The sequence below is a fragment of the Siniperca chuatsi genome, linkage group LG21 (genome assembly GCF_020085105.1).
Source record: "Siniperca chuatsi isolate FFG_IHB_CAS linkage group LG21, ASM2008510v1, whole genome shotgun sequence".
NCBI classification, from domain to species: Eukaryota; Metazoa; Chordata; class Actinopteri; order Centrarchiformes; family Sinipercidae; genus Siniperca; species Siniperca chuatsi.
In genome coordinates, this window is record NC_058062.1 from 15,588,411 (window position 1) to 15,604,865 (window position 16,455).

Sequence of the window (16,455 nt, forward strand, 5' to 3'; positions counted from 1 at the left end):
ACTTAAAATCCAACTGAAATCACATTTAGTCATCCATTTTGTAGTAAAAATATATGTCAACGTGTTTTTTAAAATGTATTGTTAATTGTTTTTTATTATTAAAAGGAAGAGAAAATATCAGAAATGCTCCTTTTGTCACAGCCGGCTTAAGGGGCGTGTCTGGGTTTGATTGACAGCAGCACAATAAGGAACCAGAGAAAAAGTAAACAAACTTGCGCTGTAGCCTACATGTCATGTTGTTATTGAAGAGTAAGGACCACTCATGGTGTTTAATGTGCTGTAGCTGAACAGCTCATTAGCTATCCAGCCTGCAAACTGACGTTAGCAGAGCACTTTTTCCCGGTGAATTTTTGTTTGGTTGCTCATTCAACTTGCTGCAGGACAAGACGTGTGTTCATGTTTGCAAGTTAAGAAGGATACTGTGGCTCTGGTGTTGTGTAGCAGGCTGCTGTCTGGCTCAGTGTGACCATCTGCCTATCGTAGTCCTGCATTATGCAAAACTTGATTGGCTGTATCAAAATGTCGCCATCTACGTAGACGGATACCAGAACAGTATTCCGTCAAATAAATGCAAAACTAGGGGGCGCCACCATGAAACCAAAAAATACAAAATATTCATTTCTCCCTTTTGGTTTCTGATTTTTTTTCTCAAAGGAGAGCACAGGACAAGTGATTTACAGAGCAGACATGTACACTGTAGCAGAAAAAAATTTTTTACTTCAGCTGGACTTTAAAGCTCTTCTTCAATGGCATTGCCTTGATCCATCCAGGCTTGCTTCTAGGTGGGTCAAGGTTTACATGACCAAACAATTTTCCCCATGTTTAAGTGCTAAAATTGCTGAACTGCTTTTTTTAAGAGGCCAGTTACAGAACACTCTGCTTTTTAAGTGTCTTTAAAATCTGTTTGTATTAGCCCCAGTGTCACTTTTCAGCATCTTATTTTAGCATTTTATTTAGCTTAAAACTGGGCTAAATAGAGAAAACATTCCTTTCCTTCAGGGCATCAAACATTGCGAGGCATTGTCTGGTTTTTCTGCCTTTAATGTGATAATCCCAAACACTAAAATTTATATATGTGTGTTATTTTGCCTGTAATTGTGGTTGCTGGATGACAAATGGCTCATGCACTCACCTACTCTTGATTAGGAAAGTTTCATTGGCATTAAGGACTATCCTGGTCTGCTAGTAATAGTAAACTAGTGGTTTTTGCACTGATGATGTAACTCATTGTGCATACAAGGCAGTGTTTTGCACATCAAGTCATCTTCATAGACAATAAAGATCATTAGGCTTATCTTATAAATAGAGCCTTAGGTTCCAATGATGATGATGATAATTATAGGCATGAAATGCAGACTATGAAGTTAAGGTGTAGGAGGCACAGTATATCATACAATTCTTCCAACTTTTTTAATAAATATGGAGAGTGAAGTTTAAATCTGCCTGCTGATTTTCTGTGTATCATTGTTTCCCTTATGACTGTATAGTGCTTACTTCCTAGTCTAGTTGATTAAACAGGCTTAAATGTCAGTGAACTAAAACATCACAACTTGTTCTATAGGAAAAGTTTAAAGCTGCTGTCTCAGTTCCACCCCTGGTCCTGCCACCTTTCTGGCACCCATTACCTTTGGCTGACGTCTACGTAATGTGACAAACTCAAACACACACCCAACATATTCACTTCAGATTGCATGACTGTTTATCAGACAAGGTATCTCAGCTGACTGCCCTCACGACACAAGCGCTGCAAGTGTGTTTCCATGGTAACCAAGTATAGTATTGAGAAGAGGAGCAAATAGTGAGAGGGAGAGACACTGAATCTAACCCTGAGCACTGTATTCTCTCGTTTTTCACTCCTCACCCTGTCCATTATTTCTTTCGGAGGCGGCTGTAGCTTGAATATCATGTCAGAGCCATGGTGGCATGATTGTCCTGACAATATTTGTGCTTATGCAACTCTGTTTTCAGCCCATTAACATTATTGCCTTTTACAGGTCCAGCTCAGCAAAGATGCACACTATTGATTTAGATAACAAATTTACTGGTCTGTAGGTTGTTAGAAATACTCTGACACCATTTGGCACCCAGTGAAGGAACATAGACATTGTTTATGCAAAGAGATTAAACCAGATCCAGTAGGAATCAGCAGTAATTCAGTCCTGCCGTGTCTTAAAATCAAGGCCTAAACGAACTACAGGAAACATGAGATAAGGAGTTTTATATGAAGGCAAAAATTTATAATTCACAGAAATACAAAATTGAAGACCCCTCTAATGTCTTGTCTAGTGAATGTATACATTTGAAGTAGTGAAGATAATTTGCAAAATGTAGAACTTAATGACCTGATATTAGTATTGTCATGAAACTTCCCCACTGATGGATTAGGTTCACGAACTGAATCCAAAGCTGTTTTCTAGGAACATATGAGAAAGCAGATTTGTACATTTCTCAGTTGTCAGAATTTATATTGATAGATTAAGTGTTTAAGAAACTCTGAATAAATGGTTGTGAACAGGGCTTTTTGGAGTGTAAATGTTGGCTGTGATCATCAGTGGCCTCATGCCTGGACAGAGTTGAGGGCATCATCACAAGACTCAACTGGGATGCAATTAGCACTCAAGCAGACAGAACACAGAGTTCCAGCTGATCCTTACAGATGCTACACATCAAACAGAAATTTGAATGCATAAAGTTTCTCTTTCAATTCACACACATGCATGCAAACATACTATCACACACAGATCTACAAATTATAACAACAGACAAAACAGACAGAAGTCCACTGTTTAAATACAGTTCATGATCTCACACACATTGACGTGCACACCTAGTCCCCAGCCTACAATAGCTAAAGCAATATCCAGATAGTGTCATGACAGGTAGTATGTCAAAATACGACATTGTTTTATTTAATCTTATTGCATCAAAAATATGTGTGCATAAAGCAGATTAATAAATGTTTGTTCCTGCACTGGCTAGCTCCTGGGAAGAGTGCTGCTGTGTAAATGGCATACAACTTATGGCATAAACAGCTCAGCTTCTGTTGCTCTGCTTTAATGTTTATCCTGTAAATAAAACAACAGTATAAGTTTCAACTTTCTGTTCTTGGCAACAGAAAAATTATATTTTCCTGGAATTCAGTGGCACTGTTGTATGTGGGATTACTTACATTAATGCCAATGCAAGTTAGTGCATAAAACCAGCAGCAGATGATAACCACTATGTCAGATACACAGTCAACAGGGGCTGTTCATATATCACACCAGGAGCAGTTTGAGGAATATTAGAACCCAAATAAAATCCACTCGGTTAAAGGTACAATCAGGACAATATGGCCCTTTGGCAACATCTAGTGGTAGTCATAGAAAACTACACTAACACCAGCAAGTGTGTCTCGTGCTCTGTTCTACAGTATATTGGATTTGAGTTTGACTCACAAATTTCAAGCTCAGCCTGTTAGGTAACTGATGCAGTTCTTTAGAGATAAGACATGAGGCTGAAACACTGTAAATAAATGTTAACATGCAGCCTTATACATCTACCCAACATTACAACATTTTACACTGTGAAGTGTCAATGCCTCTGCCAACTTTGGTGAGGTAATGCCATCACAGACCTCTAAGCTGGCTTATGTGCCAAATTTTAGCAACAACTGCTTACTTACTTGTGTAACAAATACAATGCCAGCTCAGCATCATTGTTTTAGATTTCCAGGTAGTTCATTGTGGAGCATTCCTAGTATAAAGTGTAGAGAGCTTAAAATGTCAGCAGCCATTGGGGTAACAGAGGAGGGATTGGCACTGTTCAAAAACACTAAAGAACCCCCACTGATACTTTATGGTTGTTTTGGGCAAAGATCCTGTGAAATATTGAGTGCACCTTTAATTGTTTACTAGGCTATGTTCAGCTGCAATCAGGATCTCATGTAACCACATCTTCCTAAATGTAGTTAAGTCCCTGTAGCTTAAGAGTACCAAGGTTGCATTTGATGGGAAAAGAGGACATTATTTATTTCCAGTCTTTGCTCACATTTTCCATAGGGGATTTCAGCAGCTTCTGTAACCTGCAACCCTAATCACTCCACTGTGGCTCTATTGGGCAATTGGTCAGTCCTCATTATCCTCTAAAATGGACGAGACTGAGAAGTGTCATCCAGGTTTTAGAGCCACTAGCAATTTCCCATGATCACTCCTCTGCTTTGTCAGCAGTCTGTCCTGGGATTGATGGCAAAAACAATTAGAACAGATACAAAGGATGCAGGGAATTTTCCCTTGATCGATTCTAATATTGACATGAATGTCCTGATGAAATGACTTCCTCCCCCTTCAAAGCTTTTTCTTCTTTATCATCATAGTTCATCAACCCCATTATTTAATAAAAAATAAATATGATGGTGTGCCAAAAAAGGCATGACCTCAAATTATAAGGAATATTACCTTCACAGACTTCTAAGCACCATTTCATTGGGACATACAGGTACAGTTCAAAAGGAAACACTAGGATTCACACTTTACCCAACATTATTTAAATTAGTTGATGTCTTAAAAATGACCACAATTGTATGTGATTAAATGCTGCACCCTTGAGGTAGACATATGCATTGTACTACTGCATACAATGCAAGTTAAAGTCAGTAATGTCTGTGTACAGTATTTAGGAAATGTATACACACTTAAAGGTAAGCATGTAGACAAACAAAATGTGTGCCTTATCATGTAACATTACTTTACAACTCTCATATTAAATTATAATGCAAATTGCTTTATGTTGTCCCTCATTTCTGATGTGTAGTCTAAACCTCTAGTGCAAACAGCATCATGAGCAGCAAAAGCCGTCATTAATTTATTTTATAATTTATGAGAATAGGCAAAGAGCAGCACATAGAGAAATTCAGATGTCAACAAGAGAAATTCCAAAAGAAAAACTTGCCAATTGTTAATACTGCCACAGTAATAGTGAATAATGTGCATTATCCCAGTAAAAATAAACTTTTAAAGTGATGAATGATTGCAAGGACGAGATGGGAAAGTGCCAAAAGTGGAGTGCACATCAGTGTTGCCTTCCAAAGATGATAAAGGGCAGTAAGGAGATGTTTTTATTTTCTTCTGTAATGCATACATTATATGCATGTCTGGTAGAGACCTCTTTGATATACAAAGAAGTAAACTAGGTTGATCCTTGCACTCTTGGGTGTTTTTTCATGTTACCGATCTAACATTTTTAAGTTTAATATGCTTTTGTGACCGCTGCATCTGAATCCATGTGTGAGGTAAATACAATTTAAATACATACAATGTAAATGAGAGAGAATATGCTTGGCTTTGCCCGTCCCTTGAATTTGTCTTGTAAAATTCGATACACCTTCGAGGTGTCCCAGCTCTCATGTAAATACAATGCAAATGGGAAGACAAATAAACAACTGAGACATGAATGTTTTTACTTTGTAGAAGGTTTGGGTTTTTTTAGACAGTGATTGACAGGTGTGGGCAGTAACATGTTTGTGAAAGCTCCCACACCCAAGCAAATGAATTAGGTGGAGAGATGGTGACAATTTCAAAGTTCCCAATGTTTCATAACAATGTGATGACTTTCATATATTATGGGTCTCATTTTATAAAATATTCAGGAGTAAAAAATACTTTTACACTATTATTTTCTTTTGTGCAAGCCCTAATGTTTGCTACATTAATCTGTTAAGGTAATTTAATAGTTATTATAGTTTAACATGATAAGGACATAGTGTAGAAATGACAAAAAAACAGCAGGTTTCTAAAAGCTTTCAAATATGTACTGTATGACTATCAAACTTGCTACATGAACTACATCTCAAGTCTCTTCAGCATAATTATATTAACTGATAGTGTTAATACCCCATTATTTATTGTATTGTACAGTTATTCAAAGTCTGACTACAGTAATTGGAGAAAGAGTAGCACTCACTGAAATACATGTCACCTTTTGCATTCGTTAAACTAGAATTTCTAAAAGATAAAAACAACATGATACAGATGATTTTGTCTCTGTTCTTTCTCTCTTCTCCTTTTTTTCTGCTCCCTTCATCAAGATTAGTCATCATCCGTTTTTCCCCTCATCTGTCTGTTCCTCAGGCTTGTCCAAATCCTCAGAGACTGAAGGTGCATCTTTCTGTTGAAATAAATTTTTATAATAAGTATTAGTGTTGTTGAAATTGATATGCAGTCTTTCTACAAACCAAATGTTTAAAATCTGCACTGTTTACACCTGTCTGTTGCCAGAGTGGTTGCTCATCCTTTTCACATACAAAACACTGAATATGGCATGGTAAAATCAGTTGGAGCTATGCGTCATTAAATTAGATTCATAAGGGATGTATAGTAAGGGATGTAAAGTGGCACTTTAGTTTGCTCAAACTTTTCAGTAATACAACTATTTACATAAAATTTACATAAAAAAATAAGTGGACTTAAAGTTTCTACAACTGCTCGACATAATGTGTCATATTTCCAGGGACTAACCACAGATCTGTCTTTTCCACAAGAGCATGTCAGCCATCTCAAGTACTCCTCTCGCACCTGGAGCATACAAATCAATACATCAACGCTAAAAATATACTAAAATACACAACAACTACAAACCAACCTATTACAAATAAGTAATGCTACATCTACATAACATCATAAAATATCCACAGTATCAAAAATTATATGTTAAACATCAGTGTAGCTCATCTGTTTAACAAATGCAACTTAACATTCTATTCATATTCTCTTTATAGTATTAGTATTAGCTTAGTGTCAGTAGTTGAATGGCATGTCGTGACTGATCTAGCTGAAGACTACCTCCTTATTGAGCAGGCAGTGGACGATGAAAAGGAAAGTGCCCTGCTGGGAGTTGAGGAAAATGAAGAGGACCTGGAAGAACAGGTTTGTCTGGTACAGGCCTAGAATCCAGGTACAGCCCAGTATGACAAACTGGGCCAGGATCTTGAACACAATCAACCTGTAAACAATGAGAATGTGATCGGTTTTTATCTTAATAATGTATAATTCTTTAAACACAGATGACTACTGAGTACAGTATTTCTAACACTTTGATTGTGTTGTCTTTTTTCTATGTAATCCCAACCTTTACTTTAGTGCAAATCTAAACCCAACAGTGAGCACACTTTCAACCCTCATCCAACTCTAACCCAACCCAATCATTATCAACCCCTACAATGAATTTCTTCAGTACTTCTTTTCACTCTATGTAAATATCAAATTGTGTATTTGCATAAGACTATGAACTACATTCAAATGGACATTATGTAGAGTGTTTGATACATTGTTGTACTGTATGTACATCATGTGTGAATTGTCACCTTCAACTTTCCTGGAAACAAAAAGTTCTATTGAACAAGTCAAACAATACAATCCAGTCACAAATTTCAGATTCATCATTTCTATGCCAAGACAATCTTACCTGGTGTCTTTGGATTGAGAAACATCACTTTTCATGTTGGCCAAGGTGGGTCTCAGACTCCATAGGGTAGCACAGAACAATGTCCAATTAAGCTTAAAGAAAAAAAGACAGAGGCTGAGATAGAACAGCATATTGCCAAAAAAAGAAAGAACAAAATACATGAAAGACCTCCACACAAACCTTCAATACTACAATATAATATAATGCTTGTAAATGATGTAAAACATAGAGAGTAATGTGTCATTGAAGACTCACTGAAAGGGAACAGATCATGCAATATTGCCTGTGGGCGTATCAACGCAAGCTAACGAGAAGCTTTCTTGTTAGCAAACATTGTGTAAATAAGCAACCTACAACTTTCTCCAACAATTTACATGAGTCTGTGCGTGACTCCGTGCCAAGCAGCACCTCTTTTTTGTGTGTAATATTGAAGGCAAATTACACACAAAAGAGGAATTGATCCACAGCTGGTAAAGACTACACTTCCTGGCCTGCCACTGCGTCACTTTTTCATTGTGAGTTTTTTGGGCAAATCACTATGCAGCATCCAGGCATGTTTACATTTACATTAAGTTAACACTTTTCACTTTTCAACCCCTCACTTTTTTCATGTCTCTGGTTAGTTCTGTGTTGCCTGCTATCCCACAATGCTTTAAGAGCCAAATCTCTTACGTCCAATAGAAAAAGAATAGAATTTCTCTTGGATTGCACCACATAAATTGGTCTTCACCATAAATCCAGCAGGACAGTGAGCTTCAAAAGAGAAATCTTGTATCACCACGCCTACAACAATATTTTGTCAAAAGTTAGTCTTAAATTGTATGTTGGCTTTTTTTTCGGTTAGCTAGAAATTGGTCCAGACAAGTTAAAATTAGAGAAATATATGGGATGCAACTGCTAGTGTGCAAAATACTCACTCCAAGGATTAAAATCACAGGGCCTGTCAAAGCCCAGTTGAAATTGCGCTGTCTAGAGAGCCAGCACCTGCAACAGAATCAAACACATAAACAATCTTTTCAACCTAGATGCACATCAGACATAGAAGAGAATATGAGTGCATGTATTACTGTTTGTGCTACTCACACTTTTGCCTCAGTAGCACCATATCCATCAGAATATACCAGTGCAGAAATACCCACAATCACAAATGGAACACCGTAGCCAATCAGGTAGAGAAAGGGCCTGGGGAGGCCATCTCTCTGGATGACCTGCACCTTGGAGAGCCTTCGGACCAACAGGTAGAGTTGTAGCGCCTCCAGCAGCATCCACACAAAGCTAGCAACAACTAAGAAGTGGAGAAGCCCCGCCATGACGGTGCAGGCCAGCTATAGAGACACATAAGAAGTATCTTGAAAACAATAGAATGTGTCTGAAAACCCCCTCAGCAAAGAATGGTTAGCTTCAGTTGGGTCACATTTAATACTTCTAAAGACTAAATCTGCTTCTTAGTCTTGCTGTACCTCATGGTCAACATATCTGTCATTCCACAGCAGCAGCAGATGGGACAAGGAGAGGCTGAGGCAGAGGTGAAGACGGGCTGTGTTGTTGATCTTGGGGTTCCAGCTACACAGGAGGAAGGTGAAGATGGCCAACGCAAAGAAGAATAGTCCGACAATCACACACATTCGGTTTAGCCACTCTAGAAAAGGATCATTTGGCGGAGGCTGAGAAGACACACAAGCAAACACGTACTGTGATCGACCCGACTTTGGGTGTGGGATCCTGTATTAGCAAATGCACATTCACAAATAAATCTATATACCTCCCCTATCTGCATGATGAGGGCAAATGTGGAGAGATGAGAGCAGCTGCACACCGTGTAGTTTTCATTGGTGTATGCAATCCAACAGCCCTCTACTGACCAACGCATGGTCTTTTCTCCTCCATTTTCACTTCCTTCTCCGATTCCAGTCTCCTTTGATTTGTCCTCCCAGTACACACAGGTCACAAAACCTGATTGAGGTACTATCTGATGAAACCAGAGAAACAAAGATTTTTAGATATGTTGAAAGTTAGCAAGTCGTCTGTTATCTTAAAAAGTAGATGGATAGACAAACTAGGGAGCACCTTCTTGTGATAGATGGTAAAGTTGACAGGCTCGGTGAGGTTGGTGTTGTTCATTGAGGGTAAGATTGCAGTGATGACGTCCGAGTACATCTCTGTACTGTTTTCTGTTTTAAAGTATTGGTGACTAAGAAGACTCTCCATCCCATTCAGTGTCATAAAGGCAGCTGCTGCAGAACCTGGGAATGTCCACATGGTGGAGTTGATCAACGCTTTAAAATACCATACCAGTTTTACCATACCCCATTTTACACACTTAACGTTAATGTCATTTTCCACAGCACTGTGTTTTCAATTGGTGTATTTATTAAGTCTGTGCAGGGTGATTTACTACAGTCAAATTGCATTGCAAAATGTTGCAAAACAAAGTGGCAAATGTACCTTATTTGTGGGATGTGGGGATGCAAAATTACTGATTCTTTTCAAAAAATGTATAGTTTGGTAACTGCCATTATCTTTTTTATTAAGGGTTTTTTCTCACCATTGTTATTTTTAGCCAGACTTTCCAGGTTGATCTCCATGGTGTTTCCTTTGGCTGAGAGAGAAGACCTCTTTACATTGTTGCTTCCAGGTCCAATAGTTTCAAGACTTAAATCTAACACACAGATTAGCATTACAACAGCTTGGTTTTATATCCACCCTTCACTCATACAGTAAATGTCTACAATAAACTAAAACAAATATCTCTTACCCACTATTGAACTCGTCACATTTCTCCTGGTTTGGTTCCGACTTGGCTGCACTATTGCAGACACTAAACGGTCTGAGATGCCCAGGATCACACTGCCGGTCTCCCCGTCCCCTTCACTACTCACCCTGACTGACCTGGAGTGTGGTCCAGCACCTGACACTTCCTGCAAGAATAAATATTTGAATAACTGACCTCCCTGATGATGCAAACACAAAGTAGGATTAATGCATCCTCAAAAGACTGCAGTTAAAGTGACACAGGTTATTTATGGAACACCAACTACCATAGATGCTGAGAAGCTGTTTGCCACAGTCTGTGGAGAAAGAAAAAGAGAGAGGGGGAGAATTATGTAAATGAAGTTGCAGTGTCATCCACACATGATGTGCATCAAACTTAAAATTAAGTTGAATTAATTTCCAGTTTATGTAAAACTAGCTGTGCACACTTTACAAAACTACTGAGTTTAGAGCTCCTTATCTTAATGAAGCCAGCTAAAATTGAAAGACTTAAGCTGTGACAGTCCTCTTCTCAGCTATTTTGACCACATCTACTGTATATAGAGTGTTTTTAATATGACAGCATCCAAGTATGTGCAAGGCTGAGTCAAATATTAACACTAACACAATCCTCTATATAGATCAGCATTGCAGTGAATAAAGTGTCATGGAAAGAAATACATTTAGTATTTTTAAAGGTTTCTTGGAGAGGGCCACTCTGTTTTCTTCTCACCGCTTCTGGTAAGATGATGCCTGCATTGTCTTTCAGTTGTTGGTCCATGTTGCCAAGAAAAGCTCTCTCTTTTGTCTGTCCCTGTAGCAAATACAGTGTAGTTTGCAGTGAATAATATTCAAACATTGACATATTTTGGCAAAGTATTTGTCATGAAATATAACATTTTCACCTCTGCCTACTCTCATCACAAGTGTAGTGGTTTAGTGCATCTGTGTGTGGTGAATGGCACAAGCTAGCTGTATATGTTTTACTGAGGCACGGGTAATTTGTCAGGCTAACTAACTTCTCTCATGGGTAACTTTGATCTGTCCACAAGATGAAAAAAAATTGATGCTTACAAAAGCCTACGACACATTTATGTTGTTGTTGTTTTTTGAGATATTGTGGATGTTATCTTATACGTGTCTTAAGGTTTGCAAAATTGGTTGGTTGGTAAAACTGTTCTTTCTTTAACAGTGCCACTTTGCTGGCAATATTTACCTCTGGGGGTTTTATCTCATCTAAAATCATCTGAAGACCTGTTGAGTCAGTGTAGAAGAAAAAGAAACAAGAAAAAAATGTACCAGTCACTGAGCACATCAAGATATTGCAGTGTACTGTATATACTGTAGCCAACTGCACTCTAAGCTCACTTTTACAAAATGAGACCCCTAAGGTCCACAAGATTCCAGTTGAAGGGAAGAATCCATCGGGACAAGAACAATAGAAGGTCCCCAGTGCATTAGTACACACAGTTTGTTTACCACATATACCAGGTGTCTCACTGCACTCATCTATATCTGTAGAAACAGACAACACACAGTAAAACACATAATAGTAAAATATATGATAGTAAAATCGAAAGTCACACTAATAGTGAACATATTCACGCACCTGTGCATGGGTTAGCAATGCTTGCTATCACGTCTGGCTTGTTCAGCTGATAACCAGGCGAGCAGGTGCAAATGTAAGATCCAATTGAGTTTGTGCAGTTGGCATCAGGTCCACAGAGAGTAGCATCTTTGACACACTCATCAACATCTGTAAAAATATATGATACACAACTTAACCACAAACCACACTGCTTTGTGTATGACTCTTGACTTCTGTTAGAACCTAGAAGTGAAAAGTTGCAACTGAATTGCAGTTTTACGTCTGCGCCTAGATGCTGAAAGACATCTTGCATCTGAAAAACATCAATTCAAATACCAAGACAGATGTTGGCCTCGCTGGGTTCCTCATCTGGTTGTGTTGGCGTGAACCCCACTTGACATGCACAGGTATAAGCGCCAGGTGTGTTGGTGCAAACAGAGTCAGGGCCACAGACGGTGGAGTTGAAACACTCATCGATATCTGAGGGACAATTAACACAGTTGGCATCAAATTGTGAATATACAGAAATTAATGGGAAAGGGTCATTTCACTCCAAAATAAAAGCACCTAAGTATGAGTTTAACAAAAAATACCTTACTCAAATAATGTTTATATAAACTAATGATCAGTATGAACCATGTTTCTCTTCCAGAATAAGGTGGCCTTTCTGGTGATGGTGAGTGGTGGCTAACTTACCTGTGTGGAGGAAATCAGGTATTTTGATTCTTGTTCTTGAGTAGGAGTTACTGTAGATGCATTGTGACACTACTGCTGTACAGGTGGACATCTCAGTTTAAGACAACACTGAATCAGTGGTCAATAATTTTACAGTAAGTGGGTGTGTCAGTCACCCCTGTCCAGTTGACAAAGCCAAATCTGCCTAAAGCCGTCAGTTTGGAAAATCTGAAGGATATATTTGCATTCTATTTACCTGGTGATTGTTTTATTGCATAGCATCCCAGCAACGACTAGGCGAAACAACTTCACAAATGCAATATATTAGATTATATTTTCTTCAATAAAAAAACGTTAAGCCACCAAGTATTAATGTTTCGACAAACTTTGTGGAGAAGAACTCCAACGTAACATTTAGAACTGCATTTGGTAATAGCTACAGAAGGAGAACCTGAAAAAAGCTGGTCTTGATTATCCAGTGATGTGTAACATTATAGTAAACAGACCTTGGCAAACAGAAGTTGCTTCGGATACAAGGTGGTAGCCTTCATGGCATTCACACACATAACTTCCTGCGTTGTTGAGACAGGTCCCATGATCACCACATACTTTGTCAAGACATTCGTCAACATCTATAAAGGGAAAAAAATCAACTGGAGTCTCAACTTGTATCAGCCTGAACACAATAATGTCATTGCAGCTCAAGAATGGCAGTGAGACGCCACATTTTTTAAACAGCACCTTTGCATTGGTTGGACTTTCCAGGTGATAATGTTGGATCTGTCGCACTGAATCCATCCAAACAGGTACATAAGTATGCTCCAATGGAGTTAGTACAATTGGAGTAAAGACCACAAATTCCTTCAGTCCTCTGGCACTCATCTATGTCTGCCAAGAGATGTTAAAGAAAGGAGTTTAAGGTGGGAAATACAGTACATGATCACAAAATGCAGAATATAATGTGTATAAAGAATCGTGCTTCCAGCAACAACAAAAAAAGAGATAATTGCAATCATTATGAATCACATTGTGATTGACTACAGTTCAGATCAAATGAATGTGCTTACCAATACAACCATATGAATCTGCTGTGGGTAGGTGTTCTGGGGGGATTTCATACCCAGGAACACAAATGCAGCCTCCAGAACCTGAACACTTAGCAAGTGGTCCACAGGAGTCCGGTTTACATTCATAATGATCTGAACAGAGATAACACAACACACACACACACAGAGAGAGAGAGAGAAAAGATAAAACTATGGCTCTTTACCTGCAGTTAGCAGCACATCATTGACATGTCTACACTAAAACCTAAAGCAAAGGATGATAATGAGAAATCATTCCTTACAGGTTACATAACCCATATTGCTATATGGGTGCACTAATAGTTTGTATATGTAGAATCCTCCAGGACAGAGGACCACACTCATTGGAAAATTATCACCAATGCAATTTCCATATGCAGTCCCTGTTGTTGGAGTTTCAGATTCAGTTGTTGGATATGAAAATGGAACATGTATGGCGTATTGGGTACCACCAATGGGACCGTTATAGCAGCCTGTAACTATTCTGTCTCCACCAAACCCTGTGAAGCGAATCCACTTCTGAGCAAGAGCTACATCATCCTTTGGGTAGCCAGGAAATTTAGATGATGTAAATAATACGTTGCGCCATGGCTCAGTTATGTTCATGTATCCATCACAAGAACCTGCATGCAATAACAAAACATGGTTGTATGTCAAAAATAATGAACAAACATTACTGCTCGTTCACCTATAACCAGAATCTGTATCTGATGTTTACAAGTGAACATCATGCATACCAGGAGAAAAAACACAATGGCCAAGGATGAAGAGTGAACCTATAAAGCACAAAGACAAAGAAGAGTTATTGTTTCTGAGAACAGCTGTCAGTTGTTAAAAAAGTATACTTCCCACGATAATGCATACATTGAATTTGCATAGCAACCAAATTTTAATGCCTTCTTTAAAAGTCTTCACATAAGGATTACATGTAAATGTCCACTAAATATATGCAAGACTCTATGCTGAACTGGTGCTGCTGATATTGATGACAAGAAATAGACATGTATTCTTAAAAGGCATGTAAAAGCCTAAACTTTGACATTTGTTACAACAACGTACTCTACGTTATAAGAACATTTTGTGGTTCGAAATACTCGTTTAATTCAGTGTGATAATTAATTTTGACACATCATCAACTATATGAAACATGAATTAACTCACCCAGGAGGAGTGAAAAGGCACAGCAGTTCATCGTGACAGGTCCCAGTCCACAAATAAATCCATTTTCACTGTTTAAGCTATGTATAAGTGCATTTTGGAAATTTGCACAGCATCCAAAAACTGTTTTTACAATGTTTGGTACCAATGCAAAAAACAATGCAAATTCACTTGTGATGGAAAAGCTTAAGGGTCACACAGCTCACACCAAGAGATGAGGAGGGAACAGAGCTCCGAGTGGCATACTGCAATACATTTACAAAACTCTGAAAACTCACCATCTGATTCGTAGTAAGAGGATCACCCCAAACAATATGCCACGCATTTTAAAAAGTATTAAGAACAACATGTTGTAATTTGATTAAAGGCATGCACTCCGCAATTAGTTATAATTTCAACAGAAAGATGAGTGATGAGCTTGACAAAGTGAAAAATAATAATTTGTGTACACAAACTGTTCTCTCAAACCAACACGTGTCCTGTTAACCATGACAAAGATGCTCTAGCTTTATAATTCTATGCTTTCTATTGTCTTATTTAAAATATATTTTTTATAGTTTTTGTATTGGATTCCAGTTATTATTTGTTGCTGTGGTTCTCTATTTGTAAACAAAAAGCAAACATTTCAAAACATTTTAAATTAATTTTTACTAATGACAGACAGCCTAAAGGTGAACGTTTTATTTTAGCTTAAACAGATTTTTGTCAAACCAAATCATCAACATAACATTTTAAATGTGTGGTTAGGGAAACTCTTCCAAAAAAGTTATGTAAAAGTAGACGTTTGTAAGTATGCTTCGGACTAAATGATCATGACTTGGATATTCTTCTTGGATACTTTGATTTAAGCCCATGTAAGACATATAAATGGGATCAAATGTCTTTATTCTCCTCCTTTGCTATCAAAGTCACCATTTCTCAGTGGGTGTGAATGTGTTTTGCAGGGACTGAACCTTATAAATGTGTTATAGTTTGCTGAGTTGAGGTTGAAAAATTCTACAACATAGAAAATATGTGCTTTGAGGAATCACATGCATCTGTTACAAAGAGTGAAACACCTCAGGAGAGAGAGAGTGCGTGCTTCACCTGTCAGGACAATTTGTCTGTAAAAACTGTAACATGGTAGTGCATCTAAGGCTGTATGTAAATAACTTACAAATCCCTGCAAATACAAACGGGGGGACTGACGTTTTTAAGGCAGAACAAGTATAGCCAGCAGGTTTTAATGTCATAATGAGTGTCACACTCCAGATATCTTGCTTGCCTGGTCTTGTTTACTTCAACTGTAACATCCAGTGTAAATACTGCAGTGAGATCATACACAAAGAAGGAATGAGATTAAAGAGATGAAAACATTATTTCGAGAAGATCGCAGGTGCCTCTCACAATGTAATTGTGTAATTTCTATTCAGAATGGACTAATAAATTAAAAAAATTCTATCACATGCCATAATTTATTACCATAAATAAATACATTTGAAACAGAAGGGAACTTTTTGATGATATACACTTTGTTTTCAAACAATTTCTGCACAATGTAATGCTTTTCAATGATCAGGCCTGCAATAAATACAACCTCTGTGAAGGTTTTTTCCATCTCAATTTACATACCTCGGTGGTGGACACAATATTAGAAACACGACTGTCTCTTTTGGTTGTTTTATTTTATTTATTAATTTATCTATTTTTTTATTACCTTTTTATTATCCCTTGTGGAGGGATGTTTGACCTGAGGAACTTCAACACTACAATTAAATG

At 37.9% G+C, this 16,455-nt stretch overlaps 1 protein-coding gene across 1 annotated transcript; it reads right to left on the reverse strand.

The window, feature by feature from the left end:
• Nucleotides 1–4,934: 4,934 nt before the first annotated feature.
• Nucleotides 4,935–14,706, reverse strand: LOC122868469 (adhesion G protein-coupled receptor E1-like). Its single transcript, XM_044180453.1, has 23 exons — nucleotides 14,701–14,706; nucleotides 14,277–14,315; nucleotides 13,803–14,162; nucleotides 13,522–13,653; nucleotides 13,196–13,342; nucleotides 12,961–13,086; nucleotides 12,116–12,259; nucleotides 11,801–11,947; nucleotides 11,560–11,706; nucleotides 11,408–11,445; nucleotides 10,925–11,005; nucleotides 10,479–10,508; nucleotides 10,196–10,358; nucleotides 9,986–10,099; nucleotides 9,508–9,683; nucleotides 9,203–9,409; nucleotides 8,901–9,104; nucleotides 8,524–8,765; nucleotides 8,358–8,424; nucleotides 7,441–7,532; nucleotides 6,819–6,978; nucleotides 6,495–6,551; nucleotides 4,935–6,144 (listed from the first exon to the last, which is right to left on the reverse strand). Exons 3-23 carry the CDS (start codon nucleotides 14,143–14,145, stop codon nucleotides 6,073–6,075), a joined length of 2,889 nt encoding a protein of 962 aa, XP_044036388.1. The 5' UTR covers nucleotides 14,146–14,162; nucleotides 14,277–14,315; nucleotides 14,701–14,706; the 3' UTR covers nucleotides 4,935–6,072.
• Nucleotides 14,707–16,455: the final 1,749 nt, after the last annotated feature.

Excerpts from the sequence above, each read along its gene's own strand:
- LOC122868469 (XM_044180453.1), bottom strand. The coding sequence starts at position 14,145 with ATGAACATAACTGAGCCATGGCGCAACGTATTATTTACATCATCTAAA. Across the intron at positions 9,105-9,202 it reads TCATCATGCAGATAGGGGAG|CCTCCGCCAAATGATCCTTT; the intron begins GTATATAGATTT and ends GTGTCTTCTCAG. Across the intron at positions 8,425-8,523 it reads GGTGCTACTGAGGCAAAAGT|GTGCTGGCTCTCTAGACAGC; the intron begins GTGAGTAGCACA and ends ATTCTGTTGCAG.